This window comes from Lolium rigidum, chromosome 2 (genome assembly GCF_022539505.1).
Source record: "Lolium rigidum isolate FL_2022 chromosome 2, APGP_CSIRO_Lrig_0.1, whole genome shotgun sequence".
Lineage (NCBI taxonomy): Eukaryota > Viridiplantae > Streptophyta > Magnoliopsida > Poales > Poaceae > Lolium > Lolium rigidum.
Window position 1 is genome coordinate 204,118,953 of NC_061509.1, and position 20,922 is coordinate 204,139,874.

General features: G+C 46.3%; 1 protein-coding gene across 1 annotated transcript; it reads left to right on the forward strand.

Moving 5' to 3' along the window:
• Positions 1–17,947: 17,947 nt before the first annotated feature.
• LOC124692858 (probable enoyl-CoA hydratase 2, mitochondrial) lies at positions 17,948–20,922 on the forward strand. Its single transcript, XM_047226295.1, has 8 exons — positions 17,948–18,149; positions 18,234–18,403; positions 19,287–19,361; positions 19,503–19,593; positions 19,696–19,747; positions 20,067–20,170; positions 20,273–20,349; positions 20,574–20,922. The coding sequence occupies exons 1-8, from the start codon at positions 17,981–17,983 to the stop codon at positions 20,748–20,750; spliced, it is 915 nt and encodes a 304-aa protein (XP_047082251.1). The 5' UTR covers positions 17,948–17,980; the 3' UTR covers positions 20,751–20,922.

The following is a 20,922-nucleotide window of genomic DNA, read 5'->3' on the forward strand; positions in this document are numbered from 1 at the left end:
TAAGGGAAAGTTTTTTCGTGGATGAATATTCTACCGTGGGATTGTTCTGTCCTTTAGAGCATCTCTACTCGGCCTCACCATACGGCGTCTGGCAAAGTCATTTTGCAAGCTGTAGGGGGTCGGCGAGCAGATTTGTATGGAGCCTATCTGACCCCTCAAATTAAATTTGATTTTTTAAAAAAATAACTAAATGTGAACAAATAGACGAATTTAGGTGAATATGAATGAAAAAACATATAAAAACTTTTTAAAAAGGCAGCTCTAGAAGCTGAGGCGGTGGTAGAAGTCATCGCTGCTGTTGTCGTCGTCGTTCTTGGGTTGGCCGCCGGCGCCACTGTTGCTTCCTTGGTCGCTGCCCTGGACTGGGTCGCCACCTCGGCTACTTCCTTAGCCGGAGTCTCCCTGCTGGCGTGGGCGCACCACCTCGATGTAGTCATTGTCGTCGCCATGGTCGACGATGAGGCCAAGCAGCCGTGCGCGCTTCCGCTCCCACCGGCACGCCGCTGCCGCCGCCTCCGCCTTGGACCAGGCCAGGACGAATTCCAGCGAGACCGGCTGCATCTCCTAGAAGGAGGCGTGCATCAGTGCATGGCCATGCGCTAGCTGGCGAACTCATGCGGGTCGTCGTTCGACCGGAGAGCGATTTTTGGGTGATCGCTGCTTCCCACTCCGGTTCGCGCTTCACCTAAGAGCATCTCCACCGCCGGTCCCGATAGCGATCCTGCTTTGGGGTTGGCGTTATTTTTGGGCTCGCTCCGGTGCGCCCCAAACGTCGCCGGCCATTTTTCCAGCCCAATAAAATCACCGGCATCCCCGTGCCGGCTCCTTCGCCAAAGGCGCGAATCGGGCGAGGCGCCGCGGGTGGGGGCGACTTGTCAGCAAGAGGACGCGACGGTTCGCATCGGCCGCGACGCGGGAAGGTTGGTCGTCGGCGTTTAATGGCCTCCCGCGCGAAAACCGAGGCGGCCACGAGAGCAACGACTGGCCACGCGGCGTCCAGTCGGCGTAAATGTGGATAGTTGCCACCGCTATATAGTTCATACGCCGTCCACCACCGCCTCTCCATTCTCTCCTCTCCACATCAAAATGACTCGCCGTCTGAAGACCACCTACTCGATGCTTGGTCTCAACGGCCGCGCGCTGCCTCCGCCACCACCGCAGTCGGAGCCCGAGCCGGAGCCGTAGGCCGACGCCGACTACAACACCGACGAGGACGCAGACCCACGGTTCGCGGCGTGGGATGAGGTCTACATCGCAGCCGCGGAAGAAGAGGCGGCGGAGGAGGCAGCGCAGTCGGGGCAGCCGCCGCAGGCCCCCGCCCACCCGGAGCAGGCGGCGATCCTCGCGTCGCTGAAGGCGCAACGATACAAGCGGTTGATGGAGGAGGAGGACGAGTTCATCAACGACGTGAGCCTCCAGCACGGCCTCGAGATCTCGCGCCAGCGAGCGGCCACGGAGGAGGCGGAGCGACAGAAGCTCGCAGAACTCAACGCTCATCGCCACTACGAAGCCTTCACCCGCCAGGTGGCGAGGCGTGCCGAGATCGAAGCTTCTCGGGAAAGGCTGGAAGCGCGGGGACAGCGACGCCGGCCGCCATGCTCCACCGCCAGATGCGCGAAGCAAGGGAGGAGAAGTGGACACTGTCGTAGGCCGCAATGGCGAAGAAGGACGACGAAGCAGGGCCGTCGAGCGGCCCAACCGACCGCCAGTAGATAGGATTAAGTTTAAGTTTTAGTTATGTTTAAATTCGAGCTACCTTTGTATGAACTTCGTATGAATTTCCTATGAATTTCAGTTTTTAAATATCATTTTAAATTTCAAAATCTATCGGGGCCATCGTTTTGGGGGCGCCGGTGTGGGAGCAGCATCCCCAAATAGAGGATGTTGTGCCGACGCCCCCCAAACGGAGGTGCCGGCGCCCCTGCCGGCACCCCATAGCGGCCCCGATAGTAATTTGGGGGTCGGGAGCGAAAATGGGCTCACACCGGCGCGCCCCAAATGGTGCGGGCGATTTTTCGAGCCCAATAAAAGCGTCGGCAATCCCGTGCCGGCCCCTTGGCCAAGGACGCGAATCGGGCGCGCCGGCGCCTCGCGAGGCGGAAAATTTTGGGCGTGGGAGCCGCATGTCAGCCACACATCCCCAAATTATACATCTTCTCCACCAAAACCCCATCCCCTCCGCCACTCATTTCTCCCGCCCGTCGCTCCATCTCTCATCCAGCCTCCAACCTGAAAAAACCTCGCTCTTGCCATGGCACCGAAGAGAAAGGCTCCAGCAAAGGCGTCGGCGAAGGCGCCGGCGAAGCCGCGTACCGTCGCGCCGAAGGAGAAGCCGGCGAACTTGTCACAGGAGGAGTGGGACAAGGAGGTGGAACGCCGCTCCTTTGCAACGTCCAACCGCAGAAGGCGCCGCGTCGCCGCTATCGACGCAGCGAAAGCAGCGTCCGCTGCGGAAGCGTGCCTCAGCTTGGGCGGTGGCTTCAGCAACATCTCGAGCTTACCGTCGTCGCCGGGGTACTATGTGGGGTACAATGCGGACGAGCCGTCGATCTCGCAAATGCGGATGTCGCAGATGGACGGCCACGCCCGCTACTCCCCCGAGTACGGGGACACCGACATGACCTTCGACGCCAACACGCCGTTCTCACGGGATTCAGCGGCGAGGGGCAGCGGCGCCTTTCGCTTCCCCGTTGACCTGAACTCGTCGCCTGACCTGCGCTGCACCGACGGCCACGTGACAGACGACACCGGCGTTCGCCGCGACCTCTTCCCCGACGAGGGCAGGAGCACCCACCAGGTGTTTGGCAGCGCGTCCGGCGTGTCCATGGGCGAGGACGAGGTGAGTTCCCTTACTTTTTATGTGTTATGTACATCGTAGACATCGGCGGTGACTGAAAGTAGGTATCTTGTTGCATAGATTGCCGCTGGCAACGAGATCCTCACCGGCTTCATACGCGACCAAGCATACGAACCCCCCGTCGACGAGTATGATGAAGAGGCTGATGAAGACGAAGGTGAGGAGGAGGTCCATGAGGAGCTGATCGACGCCGACACCGGCGTGACCACGACGACGATGGCGACGCGCATGCGTTCTAGCGGCACTCGTGGTCTGAGGCAGAGGTCTTTGGAGGATGAATGTCTCATCAAGGCGTGGAAGCAAGTGAGCTTTTGCCCCATCACCGGCGCCAACCAAACCGGAACCAAGTACTACAAGCGTATCCTCGATTGCTTCAACGAGAAGAAGAACTATCGTGACTACGCCACCATCAACATGAACCGGAACGAGGGCGCCCTCTCCCACCGTTGGAACATAATTAAGGCGGCGTGTAGCAAGTTCCATGGCTACTATGAGAAGATTAAGAGGCGGCAGGAGAGCGGCAATACGATGGTGGATTGGGTATGATCTACGCAATCTTGTTCCGTATCATCTTGTTCCATATCATCTTGTTCCATTTCTTGTTCCAAATGTTGATGATGCATCTTATTCCATATCTTGTTTCGCATCATGTATTGTTAGATTCTCCAAGCACTCGAGATGTACAAAGTCCAAAACGAGGGCAAGGACTTCATCTTCATGCATTGCTTCAACAAGCTACAAGGTTGCAAGAAATGGAATGACCTCCGCCACACTCTACACAAGGACGGGGTAGAAGGGCCGGTGGATCCTGCCGGTGCCTCCACCGGGCTCCCCATTGGCAACAAGAAGGCCAAGGCCGAGAGGAATGCGGCGCCGGTATTGTCCGCTGTGGATGCCTCCCTCGAGAATATGATCACCTCATTCTCGGCGGAGAACAAGGAAGCGGTGGATAGGGCCACCGTCGTGTGGAAGGCAATCCTCGACAAGCAAGACATGAAGAATGAGTTGGAGAGGGAGAAGGTGGAGGCGGCGAAGATGGAAGCTCACGCCGAAGCCATGAAGGCCACCAACGAAGCGACGCAACTTTTGTTGGCCAAGATGTCTCAAGAATCCAAGATCTTGATGGGCAACATGGAGAAGATGGACCCGTTGGCGTGGGCATGGCACGAGATGTACTGCGAGCGCATCGGCCAAGAGGTGCTGGCAGCGCGAGCTGCGTCGGCGTCCCCCCGGCACCCTCCACGTTCATGCCTCCGCCGGCACCCTCCACGTTCATGGCTCCACCGGCACCGTCGACGTTCATGCCTCCCCCGGTGACCATGGATCTTGTTGCAGCGACGGAGCTGCCGCCGGGGGTCGCCGACGATGAGGAAGTCGTCGAGGTTGAGCCGCCGCTGACCCCGTTCATCTGATCAGTTGGCTTGGAAGCCGAAGTTCCTTTTTGCAGCCGGAAACGGCGATTCGGCGGCCGTATGTTGGCCAAAACTTCATATTCGAAAACCTATTCGAATTTGGTAGGGCTCAAACTTTAAATTCGTAAACTTATTCGAATTCCTATGCTTATGCTTTTGTTTAAGTTTTCAATTCAAATCATCTATTGAGGTTGTCGTATGAGGCGTGCCGGTGTGGGAACAGCTCCCCTAAAATGGAGGATGTTGTACCGGTGCGCCCCATACGACAGTGCCGACGACTATATGGGGCACACCGATAGAGATGCTCTAATTTGGCTTGATGAGGTGAAGACGGCCACGCAGTGGCAATGACGGCGCGCTCGCGGATGACGATGCAGCGGCTGCTACCACCAGGACCACAAAAAGCGGCAGCTCCAGCTCCTCCTCCTCGATCTCCTACTTGACAGACCACGAAATACGAGTGACGTAAATGGCTAGATATAGGCGGGAAGACGAGGCATGAAACAACGGGAAGCTCCACGAATACGCGCATAGCGCCCAATCACGTGACGACGACAGCAGAAGAACGCTGCGGCTTATCCAACAAAATGCTACATCATACTTAGGATATGTCCAATATCTCAACGTAAATGGACGTGGAGCGACCGTTTCGAATCGCGTGGTTAAAATATGCATCTGCACCTAGGCTTAACAGCGTGACGCATAGTGACTGTCATGTCCGGCGAGACGCAAACGCGGCTTAAATATGGGTCGCGTTTGCGGGTGCACGGTCACTTCGAGTGGCTTAGTATTCCAACCCGGCACCGCACGTCAGGGACCGCGAAATCGAACGCGTAGATTTGCTTCTGATGGGATTCGTAGCACAGAAAACAAAAAAAAATTCCTACCGCAAGAACGCAATCCAAGCCAAGATGCAATCTAGAAGACGGTAGCAACGAGGGGATGAAAGAGACTAACCCTTGAAGATTTCCAAAGCCTACGAGATTAGATCTCGTTGTTGCAGAAGATGATCACTTGCCGCTTTCAAAAGCGCGTAGAAGATCTTGACGGTGCCACAATCGGGCAGCACCTCCGTACTCGGTCACACGTACGGTGTTGATGAAGACGACGTCCTTCTCCCCGTTCCAGCGGGCAGCGGAAGTAGTAGATCCTCCTCGGAATCCCGGTAGCATGACGGCGTGTGGTGGCGGTGGTGGTGGAGAACTCCGGCAGGGCTTCGCCTAAGCGTATGCGGGAGAGGTGGTGGAGGAGGAGAGGCTAGGGTTTGGGGAGAGGGGGTGGTGCGGCCAACTGATGACCCACAAGTATAGGGGGTGTATCGTAGTATCTTCGATAAGTAAGAATGTCGATCCCAACGAGGAGCAGAAGGTGTTGACAAGCAGTTTCGATGAAGGATTCACTGTAAATGCTCACAGACAAGTATTCGGGGGTTTTGATGTAACAGTTGAATAAAGTACGAGTATGTAAAGTGCGAGAGTGACAATTGCAGCGAGTGGCCCAATCCTTTTTAGCACAAAGGACAAGCCGGTTTGTTTACTTATAATGACCAAACGTTCTCGAGGACACACGGGATTTTAGTCTAATGCTTTCGCTACATACGGCTAATTAATCTTCATTGTTGTGATAAGTGTTGTGTGGGTGAACCTATGCTAATGTACCGCCCTTCCTAGGACTAATACATACTTGTGATTATACCCCTTGCAAGCATCCGCAACTACAAGAAAGTAATTAAGAATAAATCTAACCACAGCCTTAAACTGCGAGATCCTGCGATCCCTCCCGCATCGATATACCAACGGGGGTTCAGGTTTCGTCACTCCGGCAACCCCGCAATTAGCAAACGAATACAAGATGCATTCCCCTAGGCCCATAAATGGTGAAGTGTCATGTAGTCGACGTTCACATGACACCACTAGAAGAATAACACCACAACTTAAATATCACACCATTGAATATTACTCAACCATAGTTCACTACTAACATTTAGACTTCACCCATGTCCTCAAGAACTAAACGAACTACTCACGAGACATCATACGGAACATGATCAGAGGTGATATGATGATGAATAACAATCTGAACATAAACTTGGTTCAATGGTTTCACTCAATAGCATCAACAACAAGTAGAGATCGATACGGGAGAGTTTCCCCTATCAAACAATCAAGATCAAACCCAAATTGCTACGGCGGTGACGGTGTCCAGCGGTGATGACGGCGGTGATGATGGTGGAGATGATGATGATGGTGATGGTGATGATGTCCAGCTCGATGACGGTGACGATGGCGTCGATTTCCCCCTCCCGGAGGGAATTTCCCCGGCGGATTCCTCGCCCGCCGGAGAGCTCTTTTCTCTCGGGTGTTCTTCGCCCCGCGAGGCGAGCTGTAACTCTTCGCGAGGTACCCCTTCGGCTTCGGTTTCGGGACGAAGGATTTCGCGAAGAAAAGGAGGCGAAAGGGGTCGTGGGCCCTCCACACCACGTGGCGGCGCGGCCGGGGCTTGGGCCGCGCCGCCCTAGGGTGTGGGCCCACCCCGGCTCCTCCTTCTCGGCTTCCTTCGTCATCTTGAAAAATAGGATTTTTGGTATAATTTTCTTCCACAGGTGATCTTCCGAAATATTGCTTTCCGACGGTGCTTTTTCCAGCGAGAATCCGGCTCCGGTGCTTGATCCTCCAATAATGATGAAACATGCAAAATAGATGAAATAACATAAGTATTGTGTCCCAATATGAAATATATCAATGAATAACAACAAATTATGATATAAAATAGTGATGCAAATTGGACGTATCAACTCCCCCCAAGCTTAGACTTCGCTTGTCCCCAAGCGAAACTGAACTCGATAGACATGACCACATGTTTATGGAGTGAAGAGTCGATAAATAAAATACGGACAAGAAGCATCATATTCCTTCACACAGGACATTATAGTAAACAATCTCTTATAACTCATATTGAAACAAGTATAAGGTAATCACAAGTAAAGGTGCATAAGAAATCATCATTGGTGATGGCAAACTTCGTTCTTGGTCAGAGAACAATTAACGGATTATATTTATCTCATTGAGCGGCGCTCTCATACTAAAGTTTATAAGGCACAACTTGCATACTTAATCATAATGGTCCTCTCATGATCATTGATAACTTGCAAAGCTATATTCATTCGAGATAAAACTTGTACTAAACAAGGAAGAATAAAAGACATGATGAAGCAAATCACAATATAATGGTTTGATCACAACTACTCAAATGCTTGCTTGAGATGGAGGGAAATAGGTTTACTCGACTCAACATAAAGTAAAAGACAGGGCCCTTCGCGGAGGGAAGCGAGGATTAAATCATGTGCTAGAGCTCTTTCGGTTTTGAAATCATATAGAGATAATAAAAGTAACATTTTGAGAGGTGTTTGTTGTTGTCAACGATCGGTAGCGGGTACTCTATCCCCCTTGCCAGACAACCTTCTAAGAGCGGCTCCCATAATATTTTCATTTTGTGTGGCACTCCTTCCAACCTTTCTTTCACAAACCATGGCTAACCGAATCCTCGGGTGCACTGCCAACAATCTCATACCATGAAGGAGCGCCTTTTTATTTTAGCTTTATGATGATGATGACACTCCCCCCAACCTTTGCTTACACAAGCCATGGCTAACCGAATCCTTCGGGTGCCGTCCATCAATCACATACCATGGAGGAGTGTCTATTTAGTTTAATTAATTTGGGACTGGGAATCCCATTGCCAGCTCTTTTTGCAAAATTATTGGATAAGCGGATGAAGCCACTAGTCCATTGGTGGAAGTTGCCCAACAAGATTGAAAGATAAAACACCACATACTTCCTCATGAGCTATGAAACATTGACACAAATAAGAGATACTAAGTTTTGAATTGTTTAAAGGTAGCACATGAAGTATTTACTTGGAATGGTAGAAAATACCATGTAATAGGTAGGTATGGTGGACACAAATGACATAGGTTTGGTTGAAGGTTTGGATGCACGAGAAGTATTCCTTCTCAGTACAGGTCTTTGGCTAGCAAGGTTAATTAGCAAGCATAAGAGTCGAGGAAAACAAACAAATATACATGTTATAGAAACAATCATGCATCTTCCTTGTAAGCACAAAAAATCTTAACTTCAGAATAATAAGCTATGAGCTAACAAGAAAGACAATGAAACATCTACATGTATTTCTCTTTTCTATTTAAACCTCAAAGTGTTGTTGTTATTGACCAATGCTAAGTTTGCCAAAACCAAATAGATTTATTCAATGCTCCCAAAGTGATACCTATACTAACAACAAGACGAATCATATAGTAGAGAATGCAAACTAAAATAAGATGTGCAATATGTAAATGATAAGACTTCTCATTAATATTCCATATCGATAACTCACACCAAGGGATACATAGACAACTAAAGGAGAGATACTTCCAAACGCAACCCATCTCATATGATAACTTCCCTACTCATGATATGACACTACTTGACAATAAAAGTAAAAGGTAGTGATGATGTGATACCGCGGCACTCCCCCAAGCTTGGAGCAAACCAACGGGATGCCAATACCGATGATGAATTACTCCTTCGGCGATGGTGGTGATGAATTCCTGACAAGCTTCTCAATAAGCTCCTGAAGCTCGTCAATCCTGTATATGAGATTGCGAATCATCTCTGAATTGTGCTCGACGCGGTTAAAGAGTCCGTTTAATGGCGAATCCCAGCTCTTGGAGTTATTTCCCCACTCTTCGACCTCGAGCTCCTTCTCTCCTGCGAGTGTTAGAGCGATCTATATCCCACCGGCTAGGCAATGCTGCCTTGGGAGTCCCTTCAATTTGATTATTGAAAATTAGATTGCGGAAGGGGTGATGAGTGCCCGATGGAGATGTTTTCGAAGCTAGATAATGACGTGGAACCGCTCCTCCGGTGCGAATTCTTGCGCTCTTGTTTGCACTCGAAAGTGTTGTCCACCACCTTGATGCTTGCAATGGTAGCACGCGGGCGTGCGCGCGAATCTTCCTCCACCTCTTCTTCATCCTCTTCCTTGACGTCCTTGTCTTCCTCTTTCCACCCAAGATCTCGATCTTCTTCATCCGGAAACTCCTTGTCCTTGTTCTTGGAGACCATGATGCTTCTAAACTGAAAACAGATCCTGGCAGAAACAGCTCGAAACAAAACACGTCGAGAAAACGATATACGGACCTCCAGGGGTCCGGGGGATTTTATAATAAAAAATTTCAGAACAAACGGAAAGTACCAGATCGAACCCGAGTCGGAAAGGGGCGACGGGGCGGCCGGACCATAGGTCGGCGCGGGCCCGGGTCGGGCCGCGCCGGCCTATGGTGCCACGCCCTCGTGCGTCCTTTCCACTCCGTTTCGAACTCGTAATTTCTCATATTTTCCAAAAACAGCAAAAATATAGTTCGGAAAATAAATTGCGTACTTTTCATTACCGATCATCGTTACCTATTCAAAGTCGAGTTCACGGCGGACTGTCAATTTGTCCTTTGATGAAAGCTTCCGGTGTTTCCACTTGAATAATATCAACATCAACATTATAAGAATCACCCGAGATATAATGCTTGAGTCTTTGTCCATTCACCACTTGCGTAGCATTGCCTTGGAGAGAGCTAATCTTGATTGCTCCTGAGCGATACACCTCCTCGACAACATATGGTCCTTCCCATTTCGAGAGTAATTTCCCCGCAAAGAATCCGAGACGAGACCGATACAATAGGACTTTATCCCCAATATTAAACTCTCTTTTGATGATCCTCCTATCATGCCATTTTTTAACTTTTTCTTTAAAGAGTTTAGCATTTTCATAAGCTTCACTTCTCCATTCATCTAGAGAACTCAATTGTAACAACCTCTTATCACCGGCAAGTTTAGGATCTTTATTTAATTCTCTAACGACCCAATAAGCTTTGTGCTCTAGTTCTAAAGGTAAATGACAAGCTTTCCCATAAACCATTTTATAAGGTGACATTCCCATGGGATTTTTATAAGCGAGTTCTATAAGCCCAAAGTGCATCCTTCAATTTACTAGCCCAATTCTTTCCGGTTTTATTAACGGTCTTTTGCAAAATAGATTTAATCTCTCTATTTGATAATTCTACTTGACCACTAGTTTGAGGATGATAAGCGGAAGCAATTCTATGATTAATACCATACTTAGCAAGAGTTTTTCTAAAACCTCCATGAATAAAGTGAGAACCTCCATCGGTCATAATATATCTAGGCACTCCAAATCTAGGAAAAATAAGATCTAAAAGCATTCTTAAAGAGGTCTCACCATCAGCACTTTTTGTAGGTATAGCTTCCACCCATTTAGTAACATAATCAACGAGCAACAAGTATATGAGTGTTACCTTCGAAGACGGAAAAGGTCCCATGAAGTCAAATCCCCAACAATCAAACGGTTCAATAACAAGAGTATAATTCATTGGCATTTCATTGCGTCCGGAGATATTACCAACCCTTTGGCATTCATCACAAGATAAAATAAACTTTCTCGCATCCTTGAAGAGAGTTGGCCAATAAAAACCTGATTGCAAAACCTTTTGCGCGGTTCTTTCTCCGGCGTGATGTCCTCCATAAGCACTACCATGACATTTACTCAATATCTCTTGTTGTTCATATTCGGGGACACATCTTCGCATAATACCATCCACTCCTTCTTTATATAAGTGTGGGTCATCCAGAAATAATGCCTCAAATCATAAAAGAATTTCCTCCTTTCTTGAGCTGAAAAGGTTGGAGGCAAGTACTTGGAAACAATAAAGTTAGCATAATCGAGCATACCAAGGACTGTCTCGCGAGCTCACCTTTATTACAGCCAATTGTTCATTTGGAAAACTATCATTAACGAGAACAGGATCATAAGCAATATTTTCCAATCTAGACAAATTATCGGCAACGAGATTATCGGCACCTTTCCTATCTACAATATGTAAATCAAATTCTTGCAACGAAGTACCCATCTAATAAGCCTCGGCTTAGCATCTTTCTTTGTCATAAGGTATCTAATTGCAGCATGATCGGTATGAATAGTAACTTTTGAATCAACAATATAAGATCTGAATTTATCACAAGCAAAGACTACGGCTAATAATTCTTTTTCGGTTGTAGCATAATTTCTTTGAGCAGACATCAAGGGTTTTACTAGCATAATGAATAACATTCAGTTTTTTATCTACTCGTTGTCCAAGAACAGCGCCTACAACAAAATCACTAGCATCACACATAATTTCAAATGGTAAATTCCAGTCGGGGGTTCAACTATAGGAGCGGTTGTTAAGGCTTTCTTAAGAGTTTCAAAAGCTTCCTTACAATCATCATCAAAAACAAATGGTACATCTTTTTGAAGAAGATTAGTAAGAGGCTTTGAAATCTTGGAGAAATCTTTAATAAATCTCCTATAAAACCCAGACATGACCAAGAACACTACGGATACCTTTAACATCCCTCGGATAGGGCATCTTCTCAATTGCTTCAACTTTAGCTCTATCAACTTCAATACCTCTCTCAGAAATTTTATGTCCCAATACAATTCCTTCATTAACCATAAAGTGGCATTTCTCCCAATTAAGAACAAGGTTAGTCTCTTCACATCTCTGCAAAACTCATTCCTTACCACTTCCTTCATCTTCGGAATTAGACGACGCTGAGGTTCAACAACAGGCTTTGCATCATCTTCCATATTAATAGCATGTTGGCAAATAGATGGAGAAATCCCCTTTAAATCATCAAGAGTGTAGCCAATAGCTCCTCGGTGTTTCTTCAATATTCCCAATAACCTTTCTTCTTCAAACTCGAAAGCTTAGAACTAATAATAACAGGATATATTTTCTTATCATCAATATGAGCATATTTAAGATTATCGAGTAAAGGCTTTAAATCAAAAACAGGATCTTCCTTTGGTGGCGGTGTTGTACCCAAATCTTCCACCGGTAAATCATGCTTGAGAATAGGTTGGCGAAGAAAAATTTCCTCAAGTTCATCTCTTTCTTTCCTAAAAATTTCACTCTCGCTATCCTCCAAATGTTGCTGCAAAGGATTGTTAGGAACAAGAACAATAGATGCACATTGCTCCATTTTAAAATCATTACTAGGCAAATCGAGCTTTATAAGGAGTTTTAGTAAATTTAGAGAAGTTAAACTCATAAGATTCACCAGCAAATTTAGTCAAAATTTTCTCTTTCTTGCAATCTATAATAGCTCCACAAGTATTTAGAAAAGGTCTACCAAAAATAATAGGACAATAATCACTAGCAGCAGAACCAAGTACCAAAAAGTCAGCAGGATATTTAATCTTACCGCATAAGACTTCCACATCTCGAACAATACCAATTGGTGAAATAGTTTCTCTATTAGCCAGCTGAATGACCACATCAATATCTTCAAGTTCACAAGAATCAATTTCGTGCATAATCTCCGTGTAAAGCTCATACGGAATAGCACTAACACTTGCACCAATATCACATAATCCATAATAGCAATGATCACCAATTTTAACGGACATCATAGGAACACTAGCTTGTTTGGGTTTATTAGGATGTGAAACAATATTAGAAGCATCTTCACGAGAAAATAATATGACCATCCTCCACATTTTCGAGTCACAAGATCTTTAACTATTGCAACGACGAGTTCAACTTTTATTTGTTCTTCGGGTTCTACGGGTTTCTTTTCACTTTTATGAACCGCACTATTTATAACGAGTACTCCTTCATTTTAGCGAGGAAAGGAGTTTTTTCAATATAAACTTCAGGAATAACATGCTCGGCAGTTTCAACTACAGCACATTTATTAATAGATGAATCAATTTTATCTTTATACGGTTCATGATACTTATCAAAATTCTTCTTTGGCAATTCATAATGAGAGGCAAAAGCTTTATAAAGATTTACAGCGACTTGAGAATCAAGACCATATGTAGCACTCATATTACGAAATAAATCAGTATCCATAAAAGCTTCAATGCATTTATAATCATAAATTATACCTGATTCTCTATCCTTGTCGTTCTCCCATGCTTCAGCATTTTCTTGGATTCGATCAAGAAGGTCCCTTTTAAACTCTTCTTTGTTGCGTGTAAATGATCCAGAACATGAAGTATCCAGCAAGGTCTTGTCTTGAAAAGAAAGTCTTGCATAGAAATTATCAATAATAACATTACCAGGAAGCTCATGAATGGGGCATTTGAGCATCAAAGACTTCAATCTCCCCCACGCTTGGGCAATACTCTCTCCATCATGAGGCCAAAAATTATATATGCGATTCCGATCCTTATGAATTTCACTTGGAGGATAGAACTTAGAATAAAACCGGGGCACAATATCATTCCATTCAAGAGAATCCCCATTATCCGAGTAATTTATACCAATGCGCCGCCTTACCGGACAGCGATAAGGAGAATAATTTCTTCCTCACTTCATCCATAGCAATACCTGCACATTTGAATAACCCGCATAATTCATGCAAAAACAGTAAATGATCACCGGGGTGGACAGTTCCATCCCCTTCATAGCGGTTATCCATAACACGTTCAATAATTTTCATAGGTATTTTATATGGTATTACTTCCTCACTGGCGCCTCATCTACTACCGTTGCAGTAGTAGTAGATTTCCCAAATAGAAAATGAAGAGAAGATCTCTCCATAATGATTTATAGCAGCAGGCAGAAATAAAATCAGCACAACAGTAAAGGTTTTCCTTACCAATCCCACTTACCAATAGCGCTTCACTCCCCGGCAACGGCGCCAGAAAATAGTCTTGATGACCCACAAGTATAGGGGGTGTATCGTAGTATCTTCGATAAGTAAGAATGTCGATCCCAACGAGGAGCAGAAGGTGTTGACAAGCAGTTTCGATGAAGGATTCACTCGTAAATGCTCACGGACAAGTATTCAGGGGGTTTTGATGTAACGAGTTGAATAAAGTACGAGTATGTAAAGTGCGAGAGTGACAATTGCAGCGAGTGGCCCAATCCTTTTTAGCACAAAGGACAAGCCGGTTTGTTTACTTATAATGACCAAACGTTCTCGAGGACACACGGGATTTTAGTCTAATGCTTTCGCTACATACGGCTAATTAATCTTCATTGTTGTGATAAGTGTTGTGTGGGTGAACCTATGCTAATGTACCGCCCTTCCTAGGACTAATACATACTTGTGATTATACCCCTTGCAAGCATCCGCAACTACAAGAAAGTAATTAAGAATAAATCTAACCACGGCCTTAAACTCTGAGATCCTGCGATCCCTCCTGCATCGATATACCAACGGGGGTTCAGGTTTCTGTCACTCCGGCAACCCCGCAATTAGCAAACGAATACAAGATGCATTCCCCTAGGCCCATAAATGGTGAAGTGTCATGTAGTCGACGTTCACATGACACCACTAGAAGAATAACACCACAACTTAAATATCACACCATTGAATATTACTCAACCATAGTTCACTACTAACATTTAGACTTCACCCATGTCCTCAAGAACTAAACGAACTACTCACGAGACATCATACGGAACATGATCAGAGGTGATATGATGATGAATAACAATCTGAACATAAACTTGGTTCAATGGTTTCACTCAATAGCATCAACAACAAGTAGAGATCGATACCGGGAGAGTTTCCCCTATCAAACAATCAAGATCAAACCCAAATTGCTACGGCGGTGACGGTGTCCAGCGGTGATGACGGCGGTGATGATGGTGGAGATGATGATGATGGTGATGGTGATGATGTCCAGCTCGATGACGGTGACGATGGCGTCGATTTCCCCCTCCCGGAGGGAATTTCCCGGCGGATTCCTGCCCGCCGGAGAGCTCTTTTCTCTCGGTGTTCTCCGCCCCGCGAGGCGGCCGTAACTCTTCGCGAGGTACCCCTTCTGGCTTCGGTTTTCGGGACGAAGGATTTCGCGAAGAAAAGGAGGCGAAAGGGGTCTTGGGCCCTCCACACCACGTGGCGGCGCGGCCGGGGCTTGGGCCGCGCCGCCCTAGGGTGTGGGCCCACCCCGGCTCCTCCCGGCTCCTCCTTCCGGCTTCCTTCGTCATCTTGAAAAATAGGATTTTTGGTATAATTTTCTTCCACAGGTGATCTTCCGAAATATTGCTTTCGACGGTGCTTTTTCCAGCAGAATCCTGGCTCCGGTGCTTGATCCTCCAATAATGATGAAACATGCAAAATAGATGAAATAACATAAGTATTGTGTCCCAATATGAAATATATCAATGAATAACAACAAATTATGATATAAAATAGTGATGCAAATTGGACGTATCACCAACTCATGGCTTAAGGGTGGCCGGCCCCCTCCCCTTGGCCCTCATTATATAGGTGGAAGCCCCAAGAGGTGTAGTCCAAGTCTTCGAATAAGACCCCAACACCAAAACCTACCTTTGGTGGGAAACCTACTCAAGATGGGAGTCCCACTCAAGGAGGGATTCCCACCTTTCCTTGAGGGAGGGTGGCCGGCCACCTCAGGTGGAGCCCACCTGGGACTCATCCCTTAGGGTTTGGCCGGCCAAGCTTGTGGAGTCCCTCCGGGACTCCACCTTCCATAGTGCCTTTCTTCCAGACTTTTCTAGAACCTTCTAGAACCTGCCATAAATGCACCGGATCATTTCCAAACTTGGAATATGACTTCCTATATATGAATCTTATTCTCCGGACCATTCCGGACCTCCTAGTGATGTCCTGGATCCTATCCGAGACTTCGAACAAAACTTCGAACTTCATTCCAGATTCCATATCTACTCAAACGACATCAAACATTAAGTGTGTCACCCTACGGTTCGTGAACTATGCAGACATGGTTGAGACTTCTCTCCGACCAATAACCAATAGTGGGATCTGGAGATCCATAATGGCTCCCACATATTCAATGATGACTTAGTGATCGAATGAACCATTCACATACGATACCTATTCCCTTTGTCACGTGATATTTTACTTGTCCGAGGTTTGATCATCGGTATCTCTATACCTTGTTCAACCTCGTCTCCTGACAAGTACTCTTTACTCGTACCGTGGTATGTGGTCTCTTATGAACCATTCATATGCTTGCAAGCTAATTAGACGACATTCCACCGAGAGGGCCCAGAGTATATCTATCCGTCCCGGGATGGACAAATCCCACTGTTGATCCATATGCCTCAACTCATACTTTCCGAATACTTAATCCCACCTTTATAACCACCCATTTACGCAATGGCGTTTGATGTAATCAAAGTACCCTTCCGGTATAAGTGATTTACATGATCTCATGGTCGAAAGGACTAGGTAACTATGTATCGAAAGCTTATATCAAATAACTTAATGACGTGATCTTATGCTACGCTTAATTGGGTGTGTCCATTACATCATTCACATAATGATATAACCTTGTTATTAATAACATCCGATGTTCATGATCATGAAACTATGATCATCTATTAATCAACAAGCTAGTTATACAAGAGGCTTACTAGGGACTCCTTGTTGTTTTACATAACACACATGTATCAATGTTTCGGTTAATACAATTATAGCATGGTATGCAAACATTATCATAAACACAAATATATATAATAATAACCATTTTATTATTGCCTCTTGGGCAGATCTCCAACAGCTTCTTCCTCCCCTTCTTTGCAGCCCTAGTGCGAAGCCGCCAATCCACCCCGCCGCACCGTTGTAGTACCGACGTCTGTTCGGCTTTTGCCGCACCGGAGTACAGGATCAGAGTCGGGGTAGAATCTCCAGCCCCTTGACCGCATATGTCGTGTATTTGGTGGCCACACATCTGTTGGGTGCGCCGACCGGCTTCGCCGCCTAGGCTGTTCGGTCAATTGCACTGGTAGGTTCTGGAATTTATTTTGGGGCATCATTGTAGGCCACTATTGATCCACAGCTGCTACCCACGCAGATGGATATGTGAAAGTCGCTCGATAAGTTCCGCAATGAGATCATTGACTCCTCTTCCAACGACGAGTTCGACAAGATGGCGCATGCCTTGGTTGCTGCTGCCTCCATCCTCCACGAGCACAATGCCAACCAGATGCCGATTTACCAGAGCTCTGTGAAGGGACGCTCAAGAAACCTGCCACATGATCGTTGAGGTGAGCGTCTTGATGGCCGCAATAAGCACATATGGGATTTTCAGGGTGAGCTTGTTGCGTCAAGCCCCGGAGCATCAAACTAGGAGTCGTATCTGCATATAAATGTTGAAATCACCAACGACAACATGTCCAAACGCCTACAGAAAAAATTGATTGAGCATCACTAGACATTAGCTGGCCACGAAGATATTGAACAGTCATCAATATCACCTCATTTTCATGCAGAAATATTTGGATGTAATAAATAAGTACTTTGAATTTATTTATTTCGATGTTTGAACGGTAACTTTCGTATCCGCCGGCCAAATAGGTCGGGACTCTATGGACACTCCTAGATGCAAACGGACGCGGGGTAAAAAAATAATTATTTTCGTGTCCGCGCGGTCACTCACGTCCGAATTGTGTCACGTTGTTGAAGATGCCCGTGTTTTACACGTGGCAATTGCCATTTGATACACGCCGAAATAAAGTGGAGAATTTGATGGATAACCATCTTCAGCCTGCGTGCGGCGTGCCGCGAGATGTCTTCTATCCAAGCGCGTCAGTTGATGAGTGCTGACTCAGAGTCCAGCTCAGTCTCCCACTCTCGCCCGCCTCTCCAGCAGGATGCGCAGCCTCCGGGGCCTCCTCGCCGTCTCCGGCCACATCACCGGCCGCCAAACACCGTCGAGCGGCGCCGCCGCCTCCGCCCACAGCGCCCTATTCGTTCGCGCCCTCCAGATCCTCTCCCAGCCGGAGCCCGTCCGCCTCCACAAGCTCTCCGCCCCCGACACCGGTCCGTGATTCGACTCATCTCCTATCTTCGCACCGAAAATTTACCATGGGGGAAATCGCGGTCTCAAGCTGTGGTTGGCTCCAGGGATCGTGGAACTGAGGCTGGAGCGGCCGGAGGCCAGGAACGCCATCGGGAAGGAGATGCTCAGGGGGCTGCGGAGCGCGATGGACACGGTGGAGGCTGACCCCACGGCCAACGTCCTGCTGCTCGCGAGCTCCGTGCCCAAGGCCTTCTGCGCGGGCGCTGACCTCAAGGTACCCCAGCTCGGCCGATTCTGGGCAGCAAGCTGGACAGATTTTCTGCTCTAGCAAGTTATTACAATACAATAATGAATTTCTCCGGCTTCTGCTTTGGTTCCCTTCCTTTAAGGAACACTCATATATTCAGGGACAAGAAATGACTGATAGGGTTGCTCACAGGATCGGCTAGCAAAATAAGAGTGAGATTGCAACAATGATTTTTTTTTTTTTGATAATGGGCACTTTATTACTCGAAACAAGCAATTGCTACGTTGATATACAATGGTGAAAATAACGCTCTAGGATTACGGAATAACCCTGCAACCTTAAATCGAGAGCTAAATGATTCAGGAAATAAGATAATATAGGGATGATTCAGGAAATAACCCTGCAACCTCGAGTCAAGAGCTAAATAAGCAGGATTGCTGCATTGTCCTGCTTCGGTTTTGACTCTGGCAGATATTGTTGAGCTAGTTTCTTAAGGAACATCAGTTGAGATAATGCAAAGACATCCATCAGTTCTCACCCCTTTTAAGTAATCTAAACTGATAAATTATGAGGTCAAGATCAAGGTCTGACTTACTAAGACAAATGCAAGTATGTTTTAGCAGTTGGATCATTCGAACACTGCAAACTTTATTCATTTTGGGAGTTCAGTTTCAACTCCCAAAACGTCTTATATATTTTGGAACATAGGTTGCAATAAAATTGCCGTTCTGCAGTGTTACGCTATTTTCTTTCTGAAGCAGTTTGTTTGAACTGTGAAACGGATGTGACGTTTATGTGGCATAGATTATCATTGCATAGAAAATGGTGATGCCTTGGTTCTACTTCCTCTACCCGTTGTGGTATGCTGATCATAATCCACTCCTAACCAGAATATATGGTATGTTGACAGGAAAGGAGGTTAATGGGCCTTTGCGAAGTCCGGGAATTTGTTAATTCCTTGAGAGCTACATTCTCGTCCTTTGAGGTTTGTACCTGGATGCGACATTCAATTTATATGCACGCTCATCTTTCTTAGTACTATATCTAATGGTCATAAAGCCTAATTGTACATGTTATTTTGTCTAGTATGTTCATAATACTTGCATTGTTTTGCTTGTATGAGCAGGCACTCCCCATCCCTACAATTGCTGTTATTGAAGGAGCTGCTTTTGGTGGTGGACTAGAATTGGCTCTTTCGTGTGATCTTCGTATATGTGGTATTGCTTTTATTCTGCAGTGCTCAAATTTCATACATCTTACAAAAACCAGTTTCTCCCCTTGATTTCAAACTGAATGCATTTCATCCACATGGTTTGCAGGGGAAAGTGCAACATTCTGTTTGCCAGAAACCGGCCTTGCTATTATTCCTGGGTATGTGTCCAGGATGGCGCTTTACTTTTGTAAGTAAATTATGTATGTTTGTCATCTTGCATGATAATGAAATAGTTCTCATGAATTTACCTATCAGTACTTGCGAAACCTTTTCCTTTTGTAAATGTTTCTCACTATGGTGCATCAGTCCATACTTCAAAATGAAGTGGGAAATTGTTTTCGTGAATTTGAGCTTTGTAATTATAAGATGCAAGATGTTATGTGGCCTTATTGTCCTTGAATAGCATATCATAGTTGAATATCCAGAATGAAATGATGTGCTTCACCTATTAATATTCACCGCTCTTATAATATATAGAGCTGGAGGAACACAGCGTCTTCCTAGGATTGTTGGAAGGTCCAGAGCAAAGGAATTGATATTCACTGGCCGTAGATTTGATGCGATGGAAGCTGTAACTATGGGTAAGGTTAAACTTGCCATACTTTCTGTGTTTATGACATACTACTTCAGAAGCTTCTATCACTTTATAGAAGAATCTGCGTGACATGTACGTTTGCATGCAGGAGTAGTAAACTACTGTGTTCCTGGTGGTGAGGCTTATCAAAAGGCTCTTGAACTTGCCCGGGAGATAAATGGGAAAGTAAGTTTTTTTTTCTCTCAATGTACTGTGTGCTTCACTTGGTCTGGTTGAGCACTTGTGTGGCACAAGAAGAAAAAAAAGGAAAATTTGTGCCCATCCGCAATTCCTGGGAATAGAGTTTCCAGTTCTGTCCGCGCTAATGAATTTTTTTGAGTTAAGTTCAACTAAGACAGTGGGCCTTCTTTGTTCATTGTAGATGATCTGATAATTGCTCTTGCTTTCAGGGTCCATTAGCGATAAGGATGGCCAAGAAGGCCATCAATCAAGGGATGGAGGTAGACCTGTCCTCTGCACTGACTGTCGAAGAAGAATGCTATGAGCAAGTTCTGGACACTCAGGATCGTCTTGAAGGTCTAGCTGCATTTGCCGAGAAAAGAAAACCTTTGTACACAGGAAAGTAAGCTCGTATTCAAGTCACTCGTTTGGACTCTTATCTCCTGACCGCTAGAAGGATTGTAAAATGTGAGAGATTCATGTATTTCATTGTAAATTTCAGATAGTAAGATGCATCTGGCATGCTAGTATGCTACTATTTGCAAGTGAATAGTGCATCTTATGCACCCATAGAATTGA